The 16965-nt window shown below is 42.2% G+C and overlaps 1 protein-coding gene across 2 annotated transcripts; it reads left to right on the top strand.

Annotated features, from left to right (window-relative positions):
* Nucleotides 1-3988: 3988 nt before the first annotated feature.
* On the top strand, nucleotides 3989-14827 carry mpx (myeloid-specific peroxidase). 2 transcript variants are annotated; one of them, XM_077020425.1, is made up of 16 exons: nucleotides 3989-4037; nucleotides 4645-4710; nucleotides 5163-5259; nucleotides 5428-5606; nucleotides 6023-6155; nucleotides 6458-6587; nucleotides 6677-6883; nucleotides 8204-8567; nucleotides 10491-10651; nucleotides 11098-11356; nucleotides 11776-11946; nucleotides 12168-12405; nucleotides 12532-12731; nucleotides 13108-13133; nucleotides 13486-13521; nucleotides 13798-14827. In XM_077020425.1, exons 2-16 carry the CDS (start codon nucleotides 4647-4649, stop codon nucleotides 13801-13803), a joined length of 2271 nt encoding a protein of 756 aa, XP_076876540.1. In that variant the 5' UTR covers nucleotides 3989-4037; nucleotides 4645-4646; the 3' UTR covers nucleotides 13804-14827. The 2 variants fall into 2 exon arrangements, with proteins under 2 accessions (XP_076876540.1, XP_076876541.1); XM_077020426.1 differs by lacking the exon at nucleotides 13108-13133.
* The last annotated feature ends 2138 nt before the right edge of the window (nucleotides 14828-16965 follow it).

Raw genomic sequence — 16965 nt, 5'->3', positions numbered from 1 at the left:
AAAAACAATTCTTATGTATTGTGTACTATATGAATATTAGCAATGATTACACCATGTAACAATAAAAAAAAATGTTGTTCCCAGTTGTTAAGTGTGTTTTCCTGATTGTTTGTACCCTAAATGAATGGAAAAAAGTTATTATTCCCTATAAACTTTGCTTTTGTGGTCAGCACAATGATATTTTGAAATGTATCTATTCTTAAGGATATTCGCCATATTTCAAGATACTTAAGAAGCTTCTGGAATTGTGAGAACTATCAAGAAGTTTCTAGAACTGTCCAGAATTATATAGAACTTTCTGGGACTGTACAGAATTGTAGGTAGCTGTATAACTACAGTTATATAGGGCCACTATAACCCTTCCTGAGAGACAGAGAGACATGATCTAATTGATTGGGATTGCATATTATGTGGGCAACAGCCATCACAGACAAAGGGGAATTGACCTAGATAGAATGGTGTGAATTCAATATCTATATTCAGATTCTGATAACGACAGTATTCACACTTCACCCCACACCCGTTACAGGAGGAGCTTAGGAAGGACCACTACTTTCAAATGTATGTGTGTTACTCTGCTACCGGGTGATCAATCTTGCTCTGCTGAATCCTCAGTACACTCTTGTACTTTGATATTGCATGGAATAAAGATTGACCATTTTTTATCGAGTTTGGAGAGACATCCTTTTTCCTTACAGTACACAGCAACTTAGTCAATTTAGATGGCATCAAGAGGTGTATTTGGCCATTTTATAAAGACAAGAGCAAAAACGTACTCTGCTGGTGTCAAATGGTGTCATTCCTGATGGGCCTCCAAGGTGGTTTTACTAAGTATCCTTGCTTTATTTGCCTTTGGGACAGCCGGGATACTATAGCGCACTACCACAGGCGGGACTGGCCTCAGCGGACAGAGTTCACTGTGGGGAAGAACAATGTAAAGTGGGAGCCACTGGTGGACCCACGCAAGGTGCTGATGCCACCACTACACATCAAGTTGGGGCTTGTAAAACAATTTGTCAGGGCTCTAGATAAGGGGTCGAGAGCTTTCAATTACCTCCAAGATCTTTTCCCTAAGCTGTCTGAAGCATCAAACATCAAAGCTGGTGTCTTTGTCGGACCACAAATCAAGAAGATCATAGAGTGCAGTGAATTTCCCAAGAAGCTGAATAGGAAGGAGAGAGCAGCTTGGAACAGTTTTGTTGCAGTGGTTCGCGGCTTCTTAGGCAATCATAAAGATGAAAACTATGTACAACTGGTTCAGACTCTGATAAAGAACTATGCTGCAATGGGCTGCAGGATGTCACTTAAAATCCATATCCTTGATGCTAAGTTCAAAGAGAAGATGGGATCTTATTCAGAGGAGCAAGGCGAGCGCTTCCACAAGGACATTACCAAGGACAATATAACGAGAACATGATGGGAGACTATATTTGGGGATTGATTCGTGAAACTGATTTGCAGTATAGTCGTAAATCTTGGAAAACCACACACTTCTGAACAGTTTTTGGTAATCTGTGTAAATTTGCAATGTCTATAGTGTTCTTAGTCTGACTGTATAAATGAGAAGATGCAAAATTGTCTGTTTCTATAATAAAAATTCATAATTTTTGTTGCCGTGGTCACAAAAGCGAAGTTTATGATGAATGTAAGCAATTTTTTATTTGTTTTAGACATAGGCAAATGGAATATAACATTAAAAAGCTGGGAACAAAACTTGTGTTACATAGTATTATAGATGTTTTACTAAAATAGACAATGAGTTAGAAAGTACATAAAGATTTAGGAAGCAGGACATGACACACTGACCCATAGCAAACGTCAACAATATCTTTATTTGTGGTGCTTGGATAATTAGTCAGAATCAGAATCAGAATTGGGTTGTGGGCCCAGTATGATCACACACATAAGAAATATGGTTCTGACTGTTGGTAGATCTTGAGCAATACAACAAATATTAAGACACTGCGCAACATAAAAACAATATACAGATTTTAAATAAGATGCCAAATATACACAAATTTGCAGTGTGTGTGGAAGTGTTAAAACCAGTAGTGGCTACGTATGGAAGTGACGTTGTGACATAGAGCATTATACAACTACAATAATACATTGTATAATGCTCTACATTACAATTTCAACCAAAGGCATCATATGGTATAAGCGGATGGAATTAGTCAGCTATTTATGAGCATAAGGGCAAGGAGGAAGAAAGTGCTGTCATGTGGAAATCTTAGTTCACAGAATTCTGTAGCATCTGCTCGAGGGGAAGATTTGAAAGAGGTAGTGTCCAGGTCATGAGGTCATGAGGTTGTGAGGTTGTGAAGGGTCTGTAATGATCTCCCCACCATTTCCTGGTTCTTGGGGGGGGGGGGGTACCAGTTCTCCTGCTCGACCTTTTTGGGGATGGAGTTGATGTTTTTCTGCCACTTCAGGTCTTGGGAAATGGCTCCTAGAAACTTGAAGGGTTCCATAGTTGACAGGGCTGTTGCAAATTGTGAGGGTGAACTTTCCTGAGGGATGTCTCCTAAAGTCCACCATTATCTTTACAGGCTTTGTAAGGACAAAGTGGACACATAAGTGGACATGTAAGTGGACAAAGTTGAATCCATTAAGGCCAGCGTTCTGGATCCTACCAATGCCACAACTAGACTCAAACTAAAACTCAATGATGAACCTTATGCTGTTGTGGCTGAGACAGATTATTTGTAGAAGTCCAAAGGCAATGCTGCACTCTGTGTGGAAGACAAGCTATTTGCAAACAATTGTTGTCCTACTCAGTTAAAGTAGCAAACGTCAGTGGTCCTGTCCAGTTAATGTAGCTAACATCACTGGTCCTCCTGTCCAATTGAAGGACCAAACATAAGTGCTTCTCTAGTTAACATAGCTAACATCAGTGTTCCTGTCCAGTTAAAGGAGCTAACATCAGTGGTCATGTCCAGTTAATGTTGCTAACATCAGTGTTCCTGTCCAGTTAAAGGAGCTAACATTAGTGGTCATGTCCAGTTAATGTTGCTAACATCAGTGTTCCTGTCCAGTTAATGGAGCTAACATCAGTGTTCCTGTCCAGTTAATGTTGCTAACATCAGTGTTCCTGTCCAGTTAATGGAGCTAACATCAGTGTTCCTGTCCAGTTAATGGAGATAATGAGCCATTGTTGGCTGTGTCTCTTTGCTTGTAATACCTGATCTTATTGCAGAATCTGATGCCAAAAATCTTTTTGCATGTACTGTTGATACTGTTGTTGGGATTAATGGAACAGTCTTTTACTGGTCTAAATCTCACTTAACTGACTGTTACTGACAGTTTGCAAACATAAATGATGACTTTTGAGCATATAGCAAGGTCAGTTTTAGATGCTGTTGACACTTATATATCTCAGCCAAATCAGAAGAGAAATAGCTTCAGCTTAATATCAGTGAGGAGTGTGCAAAGAACATCAGATACTGGAGGTTGAGAAACCCCAGGATGATGGGTTCCCTCTTTGAGTCTGTCCTTGCCACAGTGCCTTTGGTCTGCTCACCAAGTTGTACCTGGATGGTGTAAAGGTGTTCTGTGAGAGGGCTGGTATGATTTGACTCAAAGCAAATTTACAGGAATCTAGATCTACAGCGAAATATCAGAAGGAAGTCTAATTGTTGTTTTTTTCCCCCAAGGAAGATATTCCTGGCATCATGTTGTAATTGTTCACACTTTAAACCACACTGACCTTGACTGGCAGGATATGAGCTTCATGGATTCATGACCTGCTGTTGTGCTTTTGAAAAGTGTCAATATGAGCCAAAATGCTATTAAGCTTATTTAAGTACTTGACCCAAATAAACACAGTAACAATACACACTTCTGAAAGAGACCCAGAACACGAGCAATAAATGTAAAGAGAAACATGTAAGACTAGAAGATAGTTCTTCTAAGAGGAAGTAGGAAATAGACTGGTGTAAAATGTCCTGCCATGTGTGGGATAAGATGAGGGCTGAGCCATTCAGCTGTGTATAAAAGTCCTCCATCACTGCAGGACAGCACACAAACCAAAGACCCAGGTGAGAAATTACACTGGTGCTTACGGTTCAATTCAGGTTCTGCTCATTAAAAATTTTCTTTCATTTTGATTTTTCAGGCTTGTATCCAGTTCTTTTGAGGATTTTATATGTAATGGTCTTTTTATTGTAATAAGAAACTGACTCTGAGCTAGTGATTTCTTAGCAGAGACAGGATGCCTAGGAACTTGTACACTGCTTGATATGATACGTTATATTCATTTTGTTTACAGGCAAAATCCGGTTCAGACCTCTGTAGATATTTGCTGTGTATATTTATCATGCTGTGTGAAATTATCAATCAGACTGTTTGCCATCGAATGAAAGAAATGAAAGTTTAAAACATTTTGGTATTCCTTTTTCAAAATTTATACATCTGAGAGAAGTAAGCAGTAAAACCAACCAATGTCAGATAAAATGTGCTTGAAATTGATTGTGATAAAAAGAAAATGTAATTTCAAAAATTATACAGTAAATGTTCACTTAGCATGTAGCATGAGTGGATCACTGCAGATTTTTTTAAACTGCTCAAAGAACCAGCTTCTTAGCTTGGGTTTATCTGAACATCTAGGGACTGTGAACTAAGAGTGTGTCGGTCACTTTGTTGCAGACATGAAGTTCAGCATCTGCACACTGCTGGTGCCTTTGTGCTATATGCTGAGTGACCCTGTAACAGGTGAGGCAGCACAGGCCAATCACAGCTCACACGTAAAATCACTGAAGGTGTGTGAACATATATGCACAGAACCTTGCTGAGGATATGTGTGCATACATGTGTGTATACAGATGTGATTGTGTAGGGTCTGTGATTCTGACCCAGCTGTAATGTTTGTTTGTGTGGGGACTATAATCCTGAACTGGCTGTAATGTGTGTTTGTGTGGGGTCTATAATCCTGACCTGGCTGTAATGTGTGTTTTTGTGGGGACTATAATCCTGACACAGCTGTAATGTGTGTTTGTGGGGGGACTATAATCCTGACCTGGCTGTAATGTGTGTTTGTGTGGGGACTATAATCCTGACCTGGCTGTAATGTGTGTTTGTGTGGGGACTATAATCCTGACCTGGCTGTAATGTGTGTTTGTGTGGGGACTATAATCCTGACACAGCTGTAATGTGTGTTTGTGTAGGGTCTGTAAAGGAAGGCTTGGCTAGGCCCTTCATCCTGGAATCCATTGAAGAAGCCAAAAGACTTGTGAATGATGCATACTTGTACTCTCGGCAAGAGTGAGTCACCATTTCTTTAATTAACAGTATTTTTAACTTGTAGAGTTATTTTTGAGAAAATGTACTGTACAGAAGATAATTTGAGATTAATCAAATTATATATATGTGTGTGTGTGTGTGTGTGTGTGTGTGTGTGTGTGTGTGTGTGTGTGTGTGTGTGTGTTTTAGGAGTCTAGCCAGGGTGCGTCTGGACGAGTTCATCAAGCCCACAGATAAGCTGCGTCTGATGAAGCAACCGTCCCGCCGAACCCGGGAGGTGGTGCGAGCAGCAGACTACCTGGAACAGACACTGAGGATCATTACTGAGAAAACACACCACGCACACAAGAGAGCCATTAATGCAACAGGTCTAACACACACACACACACACACACACACACACACACACACACACACACACACACACACACACACACACCATCCATGCTCTCTCTTGCTCATATACCCACACTCACACAAACACACACCCACGCCATCCATGTTTTCTCTCTCTCTATGTTTCTCTCTCTCTCTCTATCTCTCTCTCTCTCACACACACACACCATGTTCTCTCTCTCTCTCTCTCTCTCTCTCTCTCTCTCTCACACACACACACACACACACACACACACACAAACATTAATATTATTTTTCTTAATTCATTTTTGCTTTTTATCTTTTTAAAGTCCAGTTCATCATTCAAAAAACATCAAATGCATGTCTGAACCAAAGTGAATCCGAATGGAGTCTTGTTGTTGTGTGCTCATCCTGTTCTATATATCAGCACTGATCACCCCTGAAGAGCTCGCAACTATTGTGCGTCTGACTGGCTGTGCTGCCCAAGTCCGGCCCCCTTCCTGCAGGACCACGCCTCTCATCAACAAGTACCGCACAGCTACCGGTGTCTGCAACAATCTGTAAGCAGTGCTCCACCCCTAGGAACACCCTGCTGCTACACTGATTGGGGCATTTCAATGTGAAAGTCATGGATTTTCTTTGGTCCAAAGTGATGTTGTTGTGTCCAAAATAGGTCACTGGACCTGTAATCTCATATCATATTATAAATTCAGTCTTTCATGAAATTGGCAAATTCACTGATTATATGACTTTAAGTTTAACAAAAAAAAGTAGATTTAACAGCTTCAAGATTAAGGGTGTAAAAGCCAGTGTGTATAGAATAGTTAACTGTATAGCTAACTGGAGTATTCCTAATCTGTAGGAAGAATCCAACCTTTGGTGCATCAAACACACCCCTAGTTCGCTGGCTGCCTGCTATTTATGAGGATGGTATCTCCCAGCCCAATGGCTGGAACCCTGGCAAGCTCTATAATGGTGTCCTTCTGCCTCTGGTATGACAGAAAGCTGTTTTGTTTATCTAAGCAAGGTGATTTCATCCAGGTGAGCCCAGATTCATGTCAGGTCACTTCGCTTTCTCCAGGTAAGACTGGTGTCGAACCGTATTCTGCGCACAAAGGATGCCGATGTCAAAGGTGACAGCGAGAACACGCACCTGGTTACCTTCTTCGGCCAATGGAACGACCACGACCTGTCCTTCACGCCCATGTCTCCCAGCATCCGGTCCTACAGCAATGGCATTGAGTGTGACAAGAGCTGCCAGCAGTCTGAACCCTGCTTCCCCATCCAGGTTGGTTCCCGCGAAAACTGTTGAAGTCCTGCTTATAGTCTGCCTTCCACTAATTCCTTTTCTGCATTTAAATCTGTTTAAGATTTCAAGTCCACCATCACACGTGGGTGAAATTGGAATTATTCTAACAAGATCATGTTTATTAATCATTAGTCCCAGTTAGAGGTGTCTTCAACTAAGGATTTTCATAGTTTCCTTTTAGTCGACTAATATTCAGAACTTTTTTCCACTTCAAAGGAAAAACCTAAAACACTCAGATAAATGAATAAACATGGTAAGTTGGCTTTATTCAGCTTCAATTTATTTATTTACTTTCTGTCTTTGTCAGACAGGCACTGTGCAAAATGTGAAAAATATTTTAAATAAAATATGCCTGCCTGAAAATATAAAGTAAAGGTTCAAGTAATGGGGTTAAAAAACAAACAACAACAAAAAATGTTTATAGGCCTACTTGCCGAGATGCACCAAGACAACACAACCGAAACGACAAACGGCTGAACTGTTTGTTTTTTCGCCTTACCCGTTTTAAATGGTATGCCATGTTGGTTGGTGTCGTGTGAAATGAAAGACATTGATGACAACTTGCACTTTACTTTGTTTGACTGCAGGGTGTGATGATTTATTAATGTGTTGTGAGGAAGAAGCCTAATGTTAATGCGCACACACCATTTAAAAATATTTATTTACAGAAATTAGGATGATTTTATTTGACAAAAGGCTATATATAACAAAAACAACTAATGCTTAGCAGCATCCTTGGGCACCCCCATGCAGTCAGAATGGTACATTTGACATAGTCGACTAGGGGTCCTCCAATCGAATAGTCAAATCAGCGACTAGACCCAGTAGTGTCATACCATTTACTGCATGTAAAAAAAAAGAAATCGTTTCAGTCCACAACAGCACGAGTAATCGACATCCAACATGATGTGTAGATTCACGAGTAATCGACATCCAACATGATGTGTAGACTCACGAGTAATCGACATCCAACATGATGTGTAGATTCACGAGTTATCTGCATCCAACATGATGTGTAGATTCACGAGTTATCTGCATCCAACATGATGTGTAGATTCACGAGTTATCTGCATCCAACATGATGTGTAGATTCACGAGTTATCTGCATCCAACATGATGTGTAGATTCACGAGTTATCTGCATCCAACATGATGTGTAGATTCACGAGTTATCTGCATCCAACATGATGTGTAGATTCACGAGTTATCTGCATCCAACATGATGTGTAGATTCACGAGTTATCTGTATCCAACATGATGTGTAGATTCACGAGTTATCTGCATCCAACATGATGTGTAGATTCCATCTGGAGATCCCCGTCTCCCCGCCGGCCCAGAAAGCTGCCTTCCCGTGTTCCGCTCGGCACCAGCCTGCGGATCCGGCAACGGCGCCTTTGTTTTCGGGGGAGTGCCCATGCAGAGGGAACAGATCAACTCGCTGACATCGTTCCTAGACGTGGGCCAGGTGTACGGTTCTGAAGAAGTTCAGGCGCGGGATCTCCGTGACCTCTCCAACGACCTGGGCCACCTGCTCGTCAACTCGCAGTTCCAGGACAACGGGAGAGAGCTGCTGCCCTTCTCTAAGGTGGTCAGCAACATGTGTGCCACACGCCAACGCATCCTAAATAACACCGGCCTGCAGGAGGTGCCGTGCTTTGTCGCAGGTTAGTTCTGCGTCTGGTCTCCGCTGCAGTGGAGTATCAAAATGTATCAAATTTTGGCAATATTGAAAAGCATGTTTCAGTTGTTCAGAGAATGTTTTAGCTTTTGACGACTGCTAACATGCGTTTCCCAATACTTGTGATACATTGTCAAAACTCTAAACACAGCAACACATTGACCTCACACAAATAGCCAAATAGTTAATATTGTGTTCAAAAGCGCATTTTCTTAACTAAATAACAACTCTGCATTTCACAACGCAAACAAAGTTTTCTCTTTATACACCAACTTTGTTAAAACACAGCAAACCTGGTTCAGTATCCAATCATTCTTTCAAACACTAGCACAGATTCTCTATTCAAGATGAACATAGTCAATCACTGCACAACCACTGTAAAAAAACTAACATTTGATGGCAGTACAGAAACACATGTAATATTTTACTCTCTCCCAGCAAACAACAGATATTTTACAGTAACATCTGTTGTTTTCTTAGTCAGTTCATTTTTACTGTAATCCGTTTCATTTGGACTTTTTTTCAAATGTGTGCATTTTTGGCAACATACTGTCTACACAATGAGTGATATTTACTGTTAGGTACTATATGGAATGTAGATTAGACAAAAAAGGAGTCAGTAACAGTTTTGCAGTAAAGGGTATATTTTACTGTATTAGGGACATTACTGTAAATTGTGGCCTAACCCAAAAAATAATTATCGTAATTGTAAACATAATTAGCCATGGTCCCATATGTGTAAAAATACACATATACAAAAAAAGCCACACAAGGGGGAAAAAACAGAATACAAAACTGAACAGTCTTATGTGTAATGTAAGTGGTCTTCAGCAGTTGGCCACATGTTTTCATCCACATCACATCTGATTTTAGCCCTTGCCATGCACCTGAAATAGAAAAGCTTGGTATGCCTTATTCACCCCTGGCAGTCTTCAGCTGAAATGTCTCTGCAGCCGGGATCCATTGCATCCAGGAGGGACATTTGGTCATGGGGCCGATGATCATACACCTTCAACCTCCAGACTGAAAAAAGTTCCTTAGTGGTGTGGAGGAAAGACGAGATGGGGGGGAGGAAAAGGGACATCACTCTTGGATGGTCTATAAACCAGTTTGTGATTACATGAGAATGACAGAATGCTACACTGTCCCATCACAAATGTCCTCGTGTTTCCTCCCACCTGTTCCCTTTCTGCTTCTGGAACCAGTTGTTGGTAGAGTTCATTCAAAAACGAAAGAAGGAGGTCACTGTTATAGGGACCAATCTGGCATTTATGAAGGACCAAACCAGCATTTTCATTCATTTTATTTCATTGACCTATATGTGCAAAAAATATGTATTACAGTAATAGCTTTTCAGCTGCCTTTGTTTTTGCATTTTGAACTTTGCATTTTATACAGTATTTAAGGTTTTGAACCTTAGGTTTCCATTTTTGACATGCTGTGTGCAAGCAATTGTAAATAAGGCAAAAATGATCCAGAATTTTGTTATTGGATAACCTTGTGTGTATACAAAATTTAAGCATTATACAAACATGTAAAATGACTGCATTTTGTGCCATAACAACATGAATTGAACTAATTGTATAGCCACTGAAGACTGATGTTGTGTTCAATGTGTTTAGAGTTTTGAAAATGTGACTACAGATTGGACATATGCATGTTAGCAGTCGTCAAAAACTGTAAATCGGTATCAAGAAAATGAAGCATAAAAAGAGTGTGAGTCCAGTGAGTGTGTGAGTCCAATGAGTGTGTCAGTCCAATGAGTGTGTCAGTCCAATGAGTGTCAATCCAGCAAGTGTGTCGGTCCAGTGACTGTATCAGTCCAGCAAGTGTGTCGGTCCAGTGAGTGTATCAGTCCAACGAGTGTGCAGACTTCTATGAACAGCTGGCCAACTCTTCCTTGCTGCAGGTGATGCTCGGGTGGATGAGAACAGCGCTCTCACCTCCTTACACACGTTGTTCCTGAGGGAGCACAACCGTCTGGCGCGGGTCCTGCGCCTCCTCAACCCCAAATGGAGCAGTGAGACACTTTACCAGGAAGCGCGCAAAATCCTGGGTGCCTACCATCAGGTACGGAACACGTCCCCACACTTACATACACACAAGCATATACACACACAAAATTACATTTTGATTGAGTTTGAAATGAAGAATGGAGGTATGGGATGAGTGCAGTTTGGAGGAATGACCACACCTGAAACTCTGAAACACACCTGACACCCATCTCATTTTATCCCTGGTAGCCCTCCTCCTTCCTGAGAATACTTCTCTCCACCTGCTCTCTCTCACTCCCTCTAGATTCAGTAAGAGGGACTAGCTCTCCCACCTATGGTTGCCACCCAGAACCAAAATTTGCTTGTGCTCTTCCACCTCTACAGTCTCACAACCACCTTTATTCCAGCTCTACAGAAAACTATAGCTCTAATCACAACACTAATCATGCCTACATGTTGTGCAGGTATCCTGACTGGTTATGACTGGTTATGATTATAACTACCACTACTTTCACCTTGCAGATCATTGTGTTCCGGGACTATTTGCCCCACATTGTAGGCACAGAGGCTATGAAGAAGGAGCTAGGTCATTACACCGGATACGACCCCAACGTTGTCCCAACCATCGCCAATGTCTTTGCTACTGCTGCCTTCAGATTTGCCCATCTGACCATCCAGCCCCTTGTCTTCCGTCTGGACGAGAACTTCCAGAACCATCCAACGTTCCCCAGTGTGCCTCTTTTTGAGGCTTTCTTCGCCCCTTGGAGAGTGATCTTTGAAGGTGAGCTCATCAGGTCTTGTAACAAACAGGCTCCATGCTCAGTGTCCCCAGCCAAGAGCACGTTGTAAGTGTAGTTCACACCCCATCACTCTCCCAGTACTCTCCCATCACTCTCCCAGTACTCTCCCATCACTCTCCCAGCACTCTCCCATCACTCTCCCATCACTCTCCCATCACTCTCCCAGCACTCTCCCAGCACTCTCCCATCACTCTCCCATCACTCTCCCATCACTCTCCCATCACTCTCGCATCACTCTCCCATCACTCTCCCGGCACTCTCCCAGCACTCCTGCTATGGCACATGGGCAGAATCAGGTCAATTAGAACAGAGGGCTCTGAAAACTATAGCGTGAACTTGCGTCCCAGGCCTGGAGTTACCTGTTCATATTGTAGCGTCATTTTGAATCCCTACCCTGCAGGTGGTATCGATCCTCTGATTCGTGGTCTGATTGGTCGGCCAGCTAAGTTGAACATGCAGGACCACATGCTGGTGGACGCACTGAGGGAGAGACTGTTCGCCTTTACCAGCCACATCGCCATGGACCTCGCATCCTTGAACATGCAGAGGAGCCGTGACCACGGCCTGCAAGGTACGCAGACACACTTATTCACCTTAAATTGTAATCCAGTCCAGGTTTTTCATAGCCCCTGTAGTTAACTGAACAGGTATGTGACCAGTTGGCCACATTTTCATCATCTGCATCATCTAGATAAAGAAAGAGTGGACAATCTGGAAAGAACGTGCAGGACTCAGATGTTGCGGATTGGGATTTGGACTGTGTAGCCTACAGTTGTGATTCTTTTCCTATAGGTTATGCAGCCTGGCGGAAGTTTTGTGGTCTGTCCGTCCCACAGAACGAGGCTGACCTGGGCCACGTCCTAAACAACACAGACCTGGCTCACAGACTCCTTGTGCTCTACGGGACTCCCGCCAACATTGACGTGTGGCTGGGGGGCGTGGCCGAACCCTTCGTCCCCGGCGGCCGAGTCGGTCCTCTATTCTCCTGTCTCATTGCGACACAGTTTAAGAAGATCCGTCAAGGAGACAGGTGCTGTGTGTGTCTGGGGTGGGGGGAGCACTGGGAGAAAATAGACAGCAGGATTAATATTATTTTAATATTAATATCTAACATAATACCTGTGTGTGTATCTAATATGTGTCTGTCTGTATGCAGGCTGTGGTGGGAGAACCAAGGAGTCTTCACCAGGAGACAGAGGGTCTCACTCAGGTCTGTGTCTCTGGCCCGTATCATCTGTGAGAACACGGGCATCAAGAGGGTCCCTGCTGACCCCTTCCGCTTCACGTCCACAACGGCAGACTTCATCGACTGCAACGACATCCTGCCAATGGATCTCACACCATGGATGGAGCCAGGTAAGGGCATGTGCGATCCTGCAACCTGCACATAGGCGTATTACAAAATAAAGCCCTTCTCTTCACAGTGCTTTCCCCCTGCCTGGAACATCTCCAAAATAAATATTGGTCTTTATTTATATCTATATTTTGTATCTATATATACAGTGTTTATTCACTGTGTGCCTCATTGAAACAATACTGACCCAATTATGAGTAAATTGGGAGGCTGAATTGCAGCGTACTTTGAACTAGGCAACTGAATATCTTCAAGTAGCCACATGTGTGATCATTTCACAGCTGAAGACCTTAGTAGCTGCCCAGCCTTTCAGAGCTCAGAATTATGGTTATATGATCTTGGAAGTATTGTCTTACCTCTGGTATTTTAATATTTTAGGAGAACATAACAGCTATGGAGATGAGGTTAGCCAATCATTTCCCTTTCTGAACTGCTTTAATCGTATGGGGTATGGTACACTGATCGGAGAATGCACATTGCTCTTTTCCCTACAACATGGCATTTTGGACCCCATTGAAAATGAATTATAACAAGGGGCTAACCTTTCAACAAATTTTAATCAAAGTCATTCCATACAAACACCCGGTCTCTTCTGGACAGCTTACTAAACCTCTCTTCTACTGGTTCTTGGGTGAAGGAATCTCTTGATAAATACCACTGTGATCACCTCTGGTTCTTTCCTTTTAAATAAGGTCAGCTGTAATAAATGTAATAAGTGTGTATATTTTTGTTTATTGGTTTTTTTTTCATATTCAGACGGCGAGCCAAGAGAATGACCTCCAGGAGAACCAGGTAACACGTGTAACCATAGTAATACGGGTAATAGGTAACATGTGTAACCATGAACTATGATTTACCCATACATTCCCCAGGCTAAAACCAGGTGAACCAGAATGTTGGCTGGTGGTTGCCACATGGCATCATGTAAACAGATCTAATGTTCCCCTCTCTCTCTCTCTCTCTCTCTCTCTCTCTCTCTCTCTCTCTCTCATTTCCCTTTCTCTCCCTCCCTTCCATCTTCCACCTATCCTCCTTTGTGTGTCACTCATTCATTCCCTGGTCCCCCAGGTCTAAGGTGTCCCCCCAGACCTCCAGGCCCAGCCGCTAACATCACAACCCCACAGGATGCGTTCGCCATGTGGCTGGGCCCCTCCTCCATCCTCCCTCCCCCGTCCAGAGTTGTCATCTTCTGCCAGACCATCTACAATGACCTGAACGACTACAGCACGGGAACGGGCAGGATCACCTGCCCCACTTCCGGCGTATACGAATTCCAATTATTTTGCTCTGCATCTCATAGCATGGGCACCATGTCGATTATTCGCAATGAGCAGAGCCCCAATCCAGCAGAGTGCCAGCAGAGTGACCCACAGGGGGCAGACGGTGGTGTGGGAGGGCAAACGCGTGTGGCTGGAGGCGAGGCTGGGCAGCTACTTCACCAGCCACCTGCTCTTTGCTCTCAGGTCCACAGTTTAAACACAACATGTTCCGTCACCCCAGCACATATGGACAAGGACATTTTATCCTTCAGATATTGTTTGATTTCATTGATAATAATGATGATGAACTGCTTGGCCAATCTGAAAAGTCAAATAACCACAAAAAATTGTATAAAGGAAACAAAATGACAAGATTATTTAAAGTTGTAGCACACTTTGTAAAAGGCAGTGTCCTAGCTCTTTACTGCATATTTCAAAAGTTGGGAGACATTTCTGACTGTCCACATTTACACTGAATTACTTCACAGCTAGGCTCTTGCCTCAACAGACTTTCTAGCACTTCTTTATGTTAAATAAAGATCAGTCCTAACCTCATTAGCCATTTAAAACTAATATGCATTATATATCATAAACATTGTAGTTTCCACTGAAATGTGCATGTATGCTGTTCTTATATTTCTTATTTTTATTATATTTAATATAATAATATTAAATAAAATCTTTTTTTTGTTTTCCTGTTATACCTATTATATATACTGAATAGCCAAATAGAATTCTAAGTTTCATTTCCTGCCATACTGTACACGTGCTCATATATGGTTGTTCACATATCTAAATTATTCCATTACTTATGTCTAAAATAAAGAATATTCAAGCTATTTATTTAATATTTCAAATTGTTTTATACGAAAGTTTATTTTGAAATATATTCCCGAAAGCAACCGGAAGTCACTCCTGCCACTGCGGCTAGCTTCACATATGTTTTTAATTTTTAGACTTGGCTCACTTGCTGGTGTTAAGACACTATGATTTGTGGAGCGAGGCAAATTATCCTCCAAGCGCATACATTAATTTTTATTATCAGATTTTCGGATATTTCAACTAGGAAATGTTTCTATTTGCTCCTTGTTAGCTAGTTAGCTTAGCTAGCATAATTAATACAGCATGTTCAGTTAGGAAAGTATGACAGGTTAGCTAATTAATTATATACACTATATTGCCAAAATTATTCACTCACATTTCTTGACTCACATATGAGTTAAATGACATCCCATTCCTAATCCATAGGGTTCAATATGATGTTGGTCCACCTTTTACATCTAGACCAGCCTCAACTCTTCTGGCAAGGCTGTCCTCAAAGTTTAGGAGGGTGTTTGTGGTTCTGGACCATTCTTCCAGAACCGCATTTGTTACATACTAGTGTTGCCACCTGTCCCGGTTTTCCCGGGACTGTACCGGTTTTCACGTGCCTGTCCCGGGTTCCCCTGGCTGTCCCGGTTTGTCCCGGTTTTTCTTCTTTTTAATATTCGGTCCCGGCAAAAAAAACTAGGTTAGTTCAAACCACGATTCAGACTGTTTCTGCACACTTTAAATCTGTTTTTTTCTCGCTGTGTCCATTTTAAACCCCTCCGACTTACGTTCACCACCGTTGAACCTGGAGGAGGTGGTGAGTGTAAATTGTTGCAAAAGTGTTCTATCGGGTTAAGGTCTGGACTCTGTGCAGGCTAGTCAAGTTAATCCACACCAGACTCTACCATCCATGTCTTTATGGACCTTTCTTTGCTTTGCATTGCACTTGGTGATGTGTGGCTTGGAAGCAGCCAGGGCCGGATTATGGGGGGTCTGGGCCCCAGGGCCAGGAGTTTGCAAAGGGCCCCCCCAACACACCGACCCCCCCACCCCCGCGCCAACCTACCGTACCTAAGGATTCTACAAAAGTTTATATCTGCTCTTCCTTCTTGCAAAGTCGTCCACTACCTCATCAAATTTGAGCTGTCCAACAAACTCTGATTCTATTGCAAGAAGGGAGAGTGAATTCAACCAATTTTGGCACATTTTTATCCTGAGCTCATTTTTGATTTGAGCCAGTCTGGAGAATGACCGTTCCCCTTCACAGTTTGTTATTGGCAAAGTCAAAAAAAGTCTGAGTGCTATGTAAACATTTGGGAAAGTGGACTGTAAATCCAAATTTACCATGGTCTTTAGCATTGTATTTGGGCATTTTTGTTCTTCTGAAATGAATGATTTGTACTGAACAAGTTCATCTGCCAAGCTCATGGTCAGATCAGTGGGATATGCTGCAGCAAGAGATTTGGCCCTTAAAGTGAGCTCACTGTTGGACATATTATCAGGCATAAAAAGAACATGAAAAAGATTGGTTAAGTGTGTGTATACAGTTAACCGATGGTTAAGACAGGACACAAGTTTGTCAATTAGAACATTGAATGTTTCAATCCGAAACTTTTCTTTTCCACTTAATTCAACACCTGGCTCTGCACTTTCATCAACCATACATTTGCGCTTGTTTGTGCACTGGAGGTCATGTCTGTAGTCTTGGCAGACTGAATCGGTAACAATTAAAGCTGACCCTTCAAAAATAGTCTCTGAATTGTCTCTCTGTGCAGCCACAAAGTCACAAAGTGAAAGGAGAAGCTGTGTAGCTGTGTGTATGTCAATGTCATGTTTCTGCAACTGCAGGCTTGTGGCTTGGAACCGCTGCAGTATTGTATCCCAAAAGTGTGCCATGAAAGCTATCTCTAGGATGTCCAGCTTGCCACAGAGTGCAGAGGCCTCGCTTCTAGTTTCACGTTTCTCCCGTGAATCTTTGGAAATATTGTTCAATCAATTGTGCATAATATTTCCAAAGAGCCTTTGTTGATTCAGCTCTTGAACTCCAGCGAGTACCTGACAAAGATTTCAGTGTGAGTTTCACATCTGTATCACGGAACACCATTTTCCACCTGTGTGTTGGTGAGGCACAAAATGTGTACATTGATTGCAGAAAGTCAAAGAAATG

This window comes from Brachyhypopomus gauderio, chromosome 10 (genome assembly GCF_052324685.1).
Source record: "Brachyhypopomus gauderio isolate BG-103 chromosome 10, BGAUD_0.2, whole genome shotgun sequence".
Classification (NCBI taxonomy): domain Eukaryota; kingdom Metazoa; phylum Chordata; class Actinopteri; order Gymnotiformes; family Hypopomidae; genus Brachyhypopomus; species Brachyhypopomus gauderio.
The sequence above is the reverse complement of the archived record's forward strand: the minus strand, read 5'-3'. Positions and strand labels throughout refer to the sequence as shown.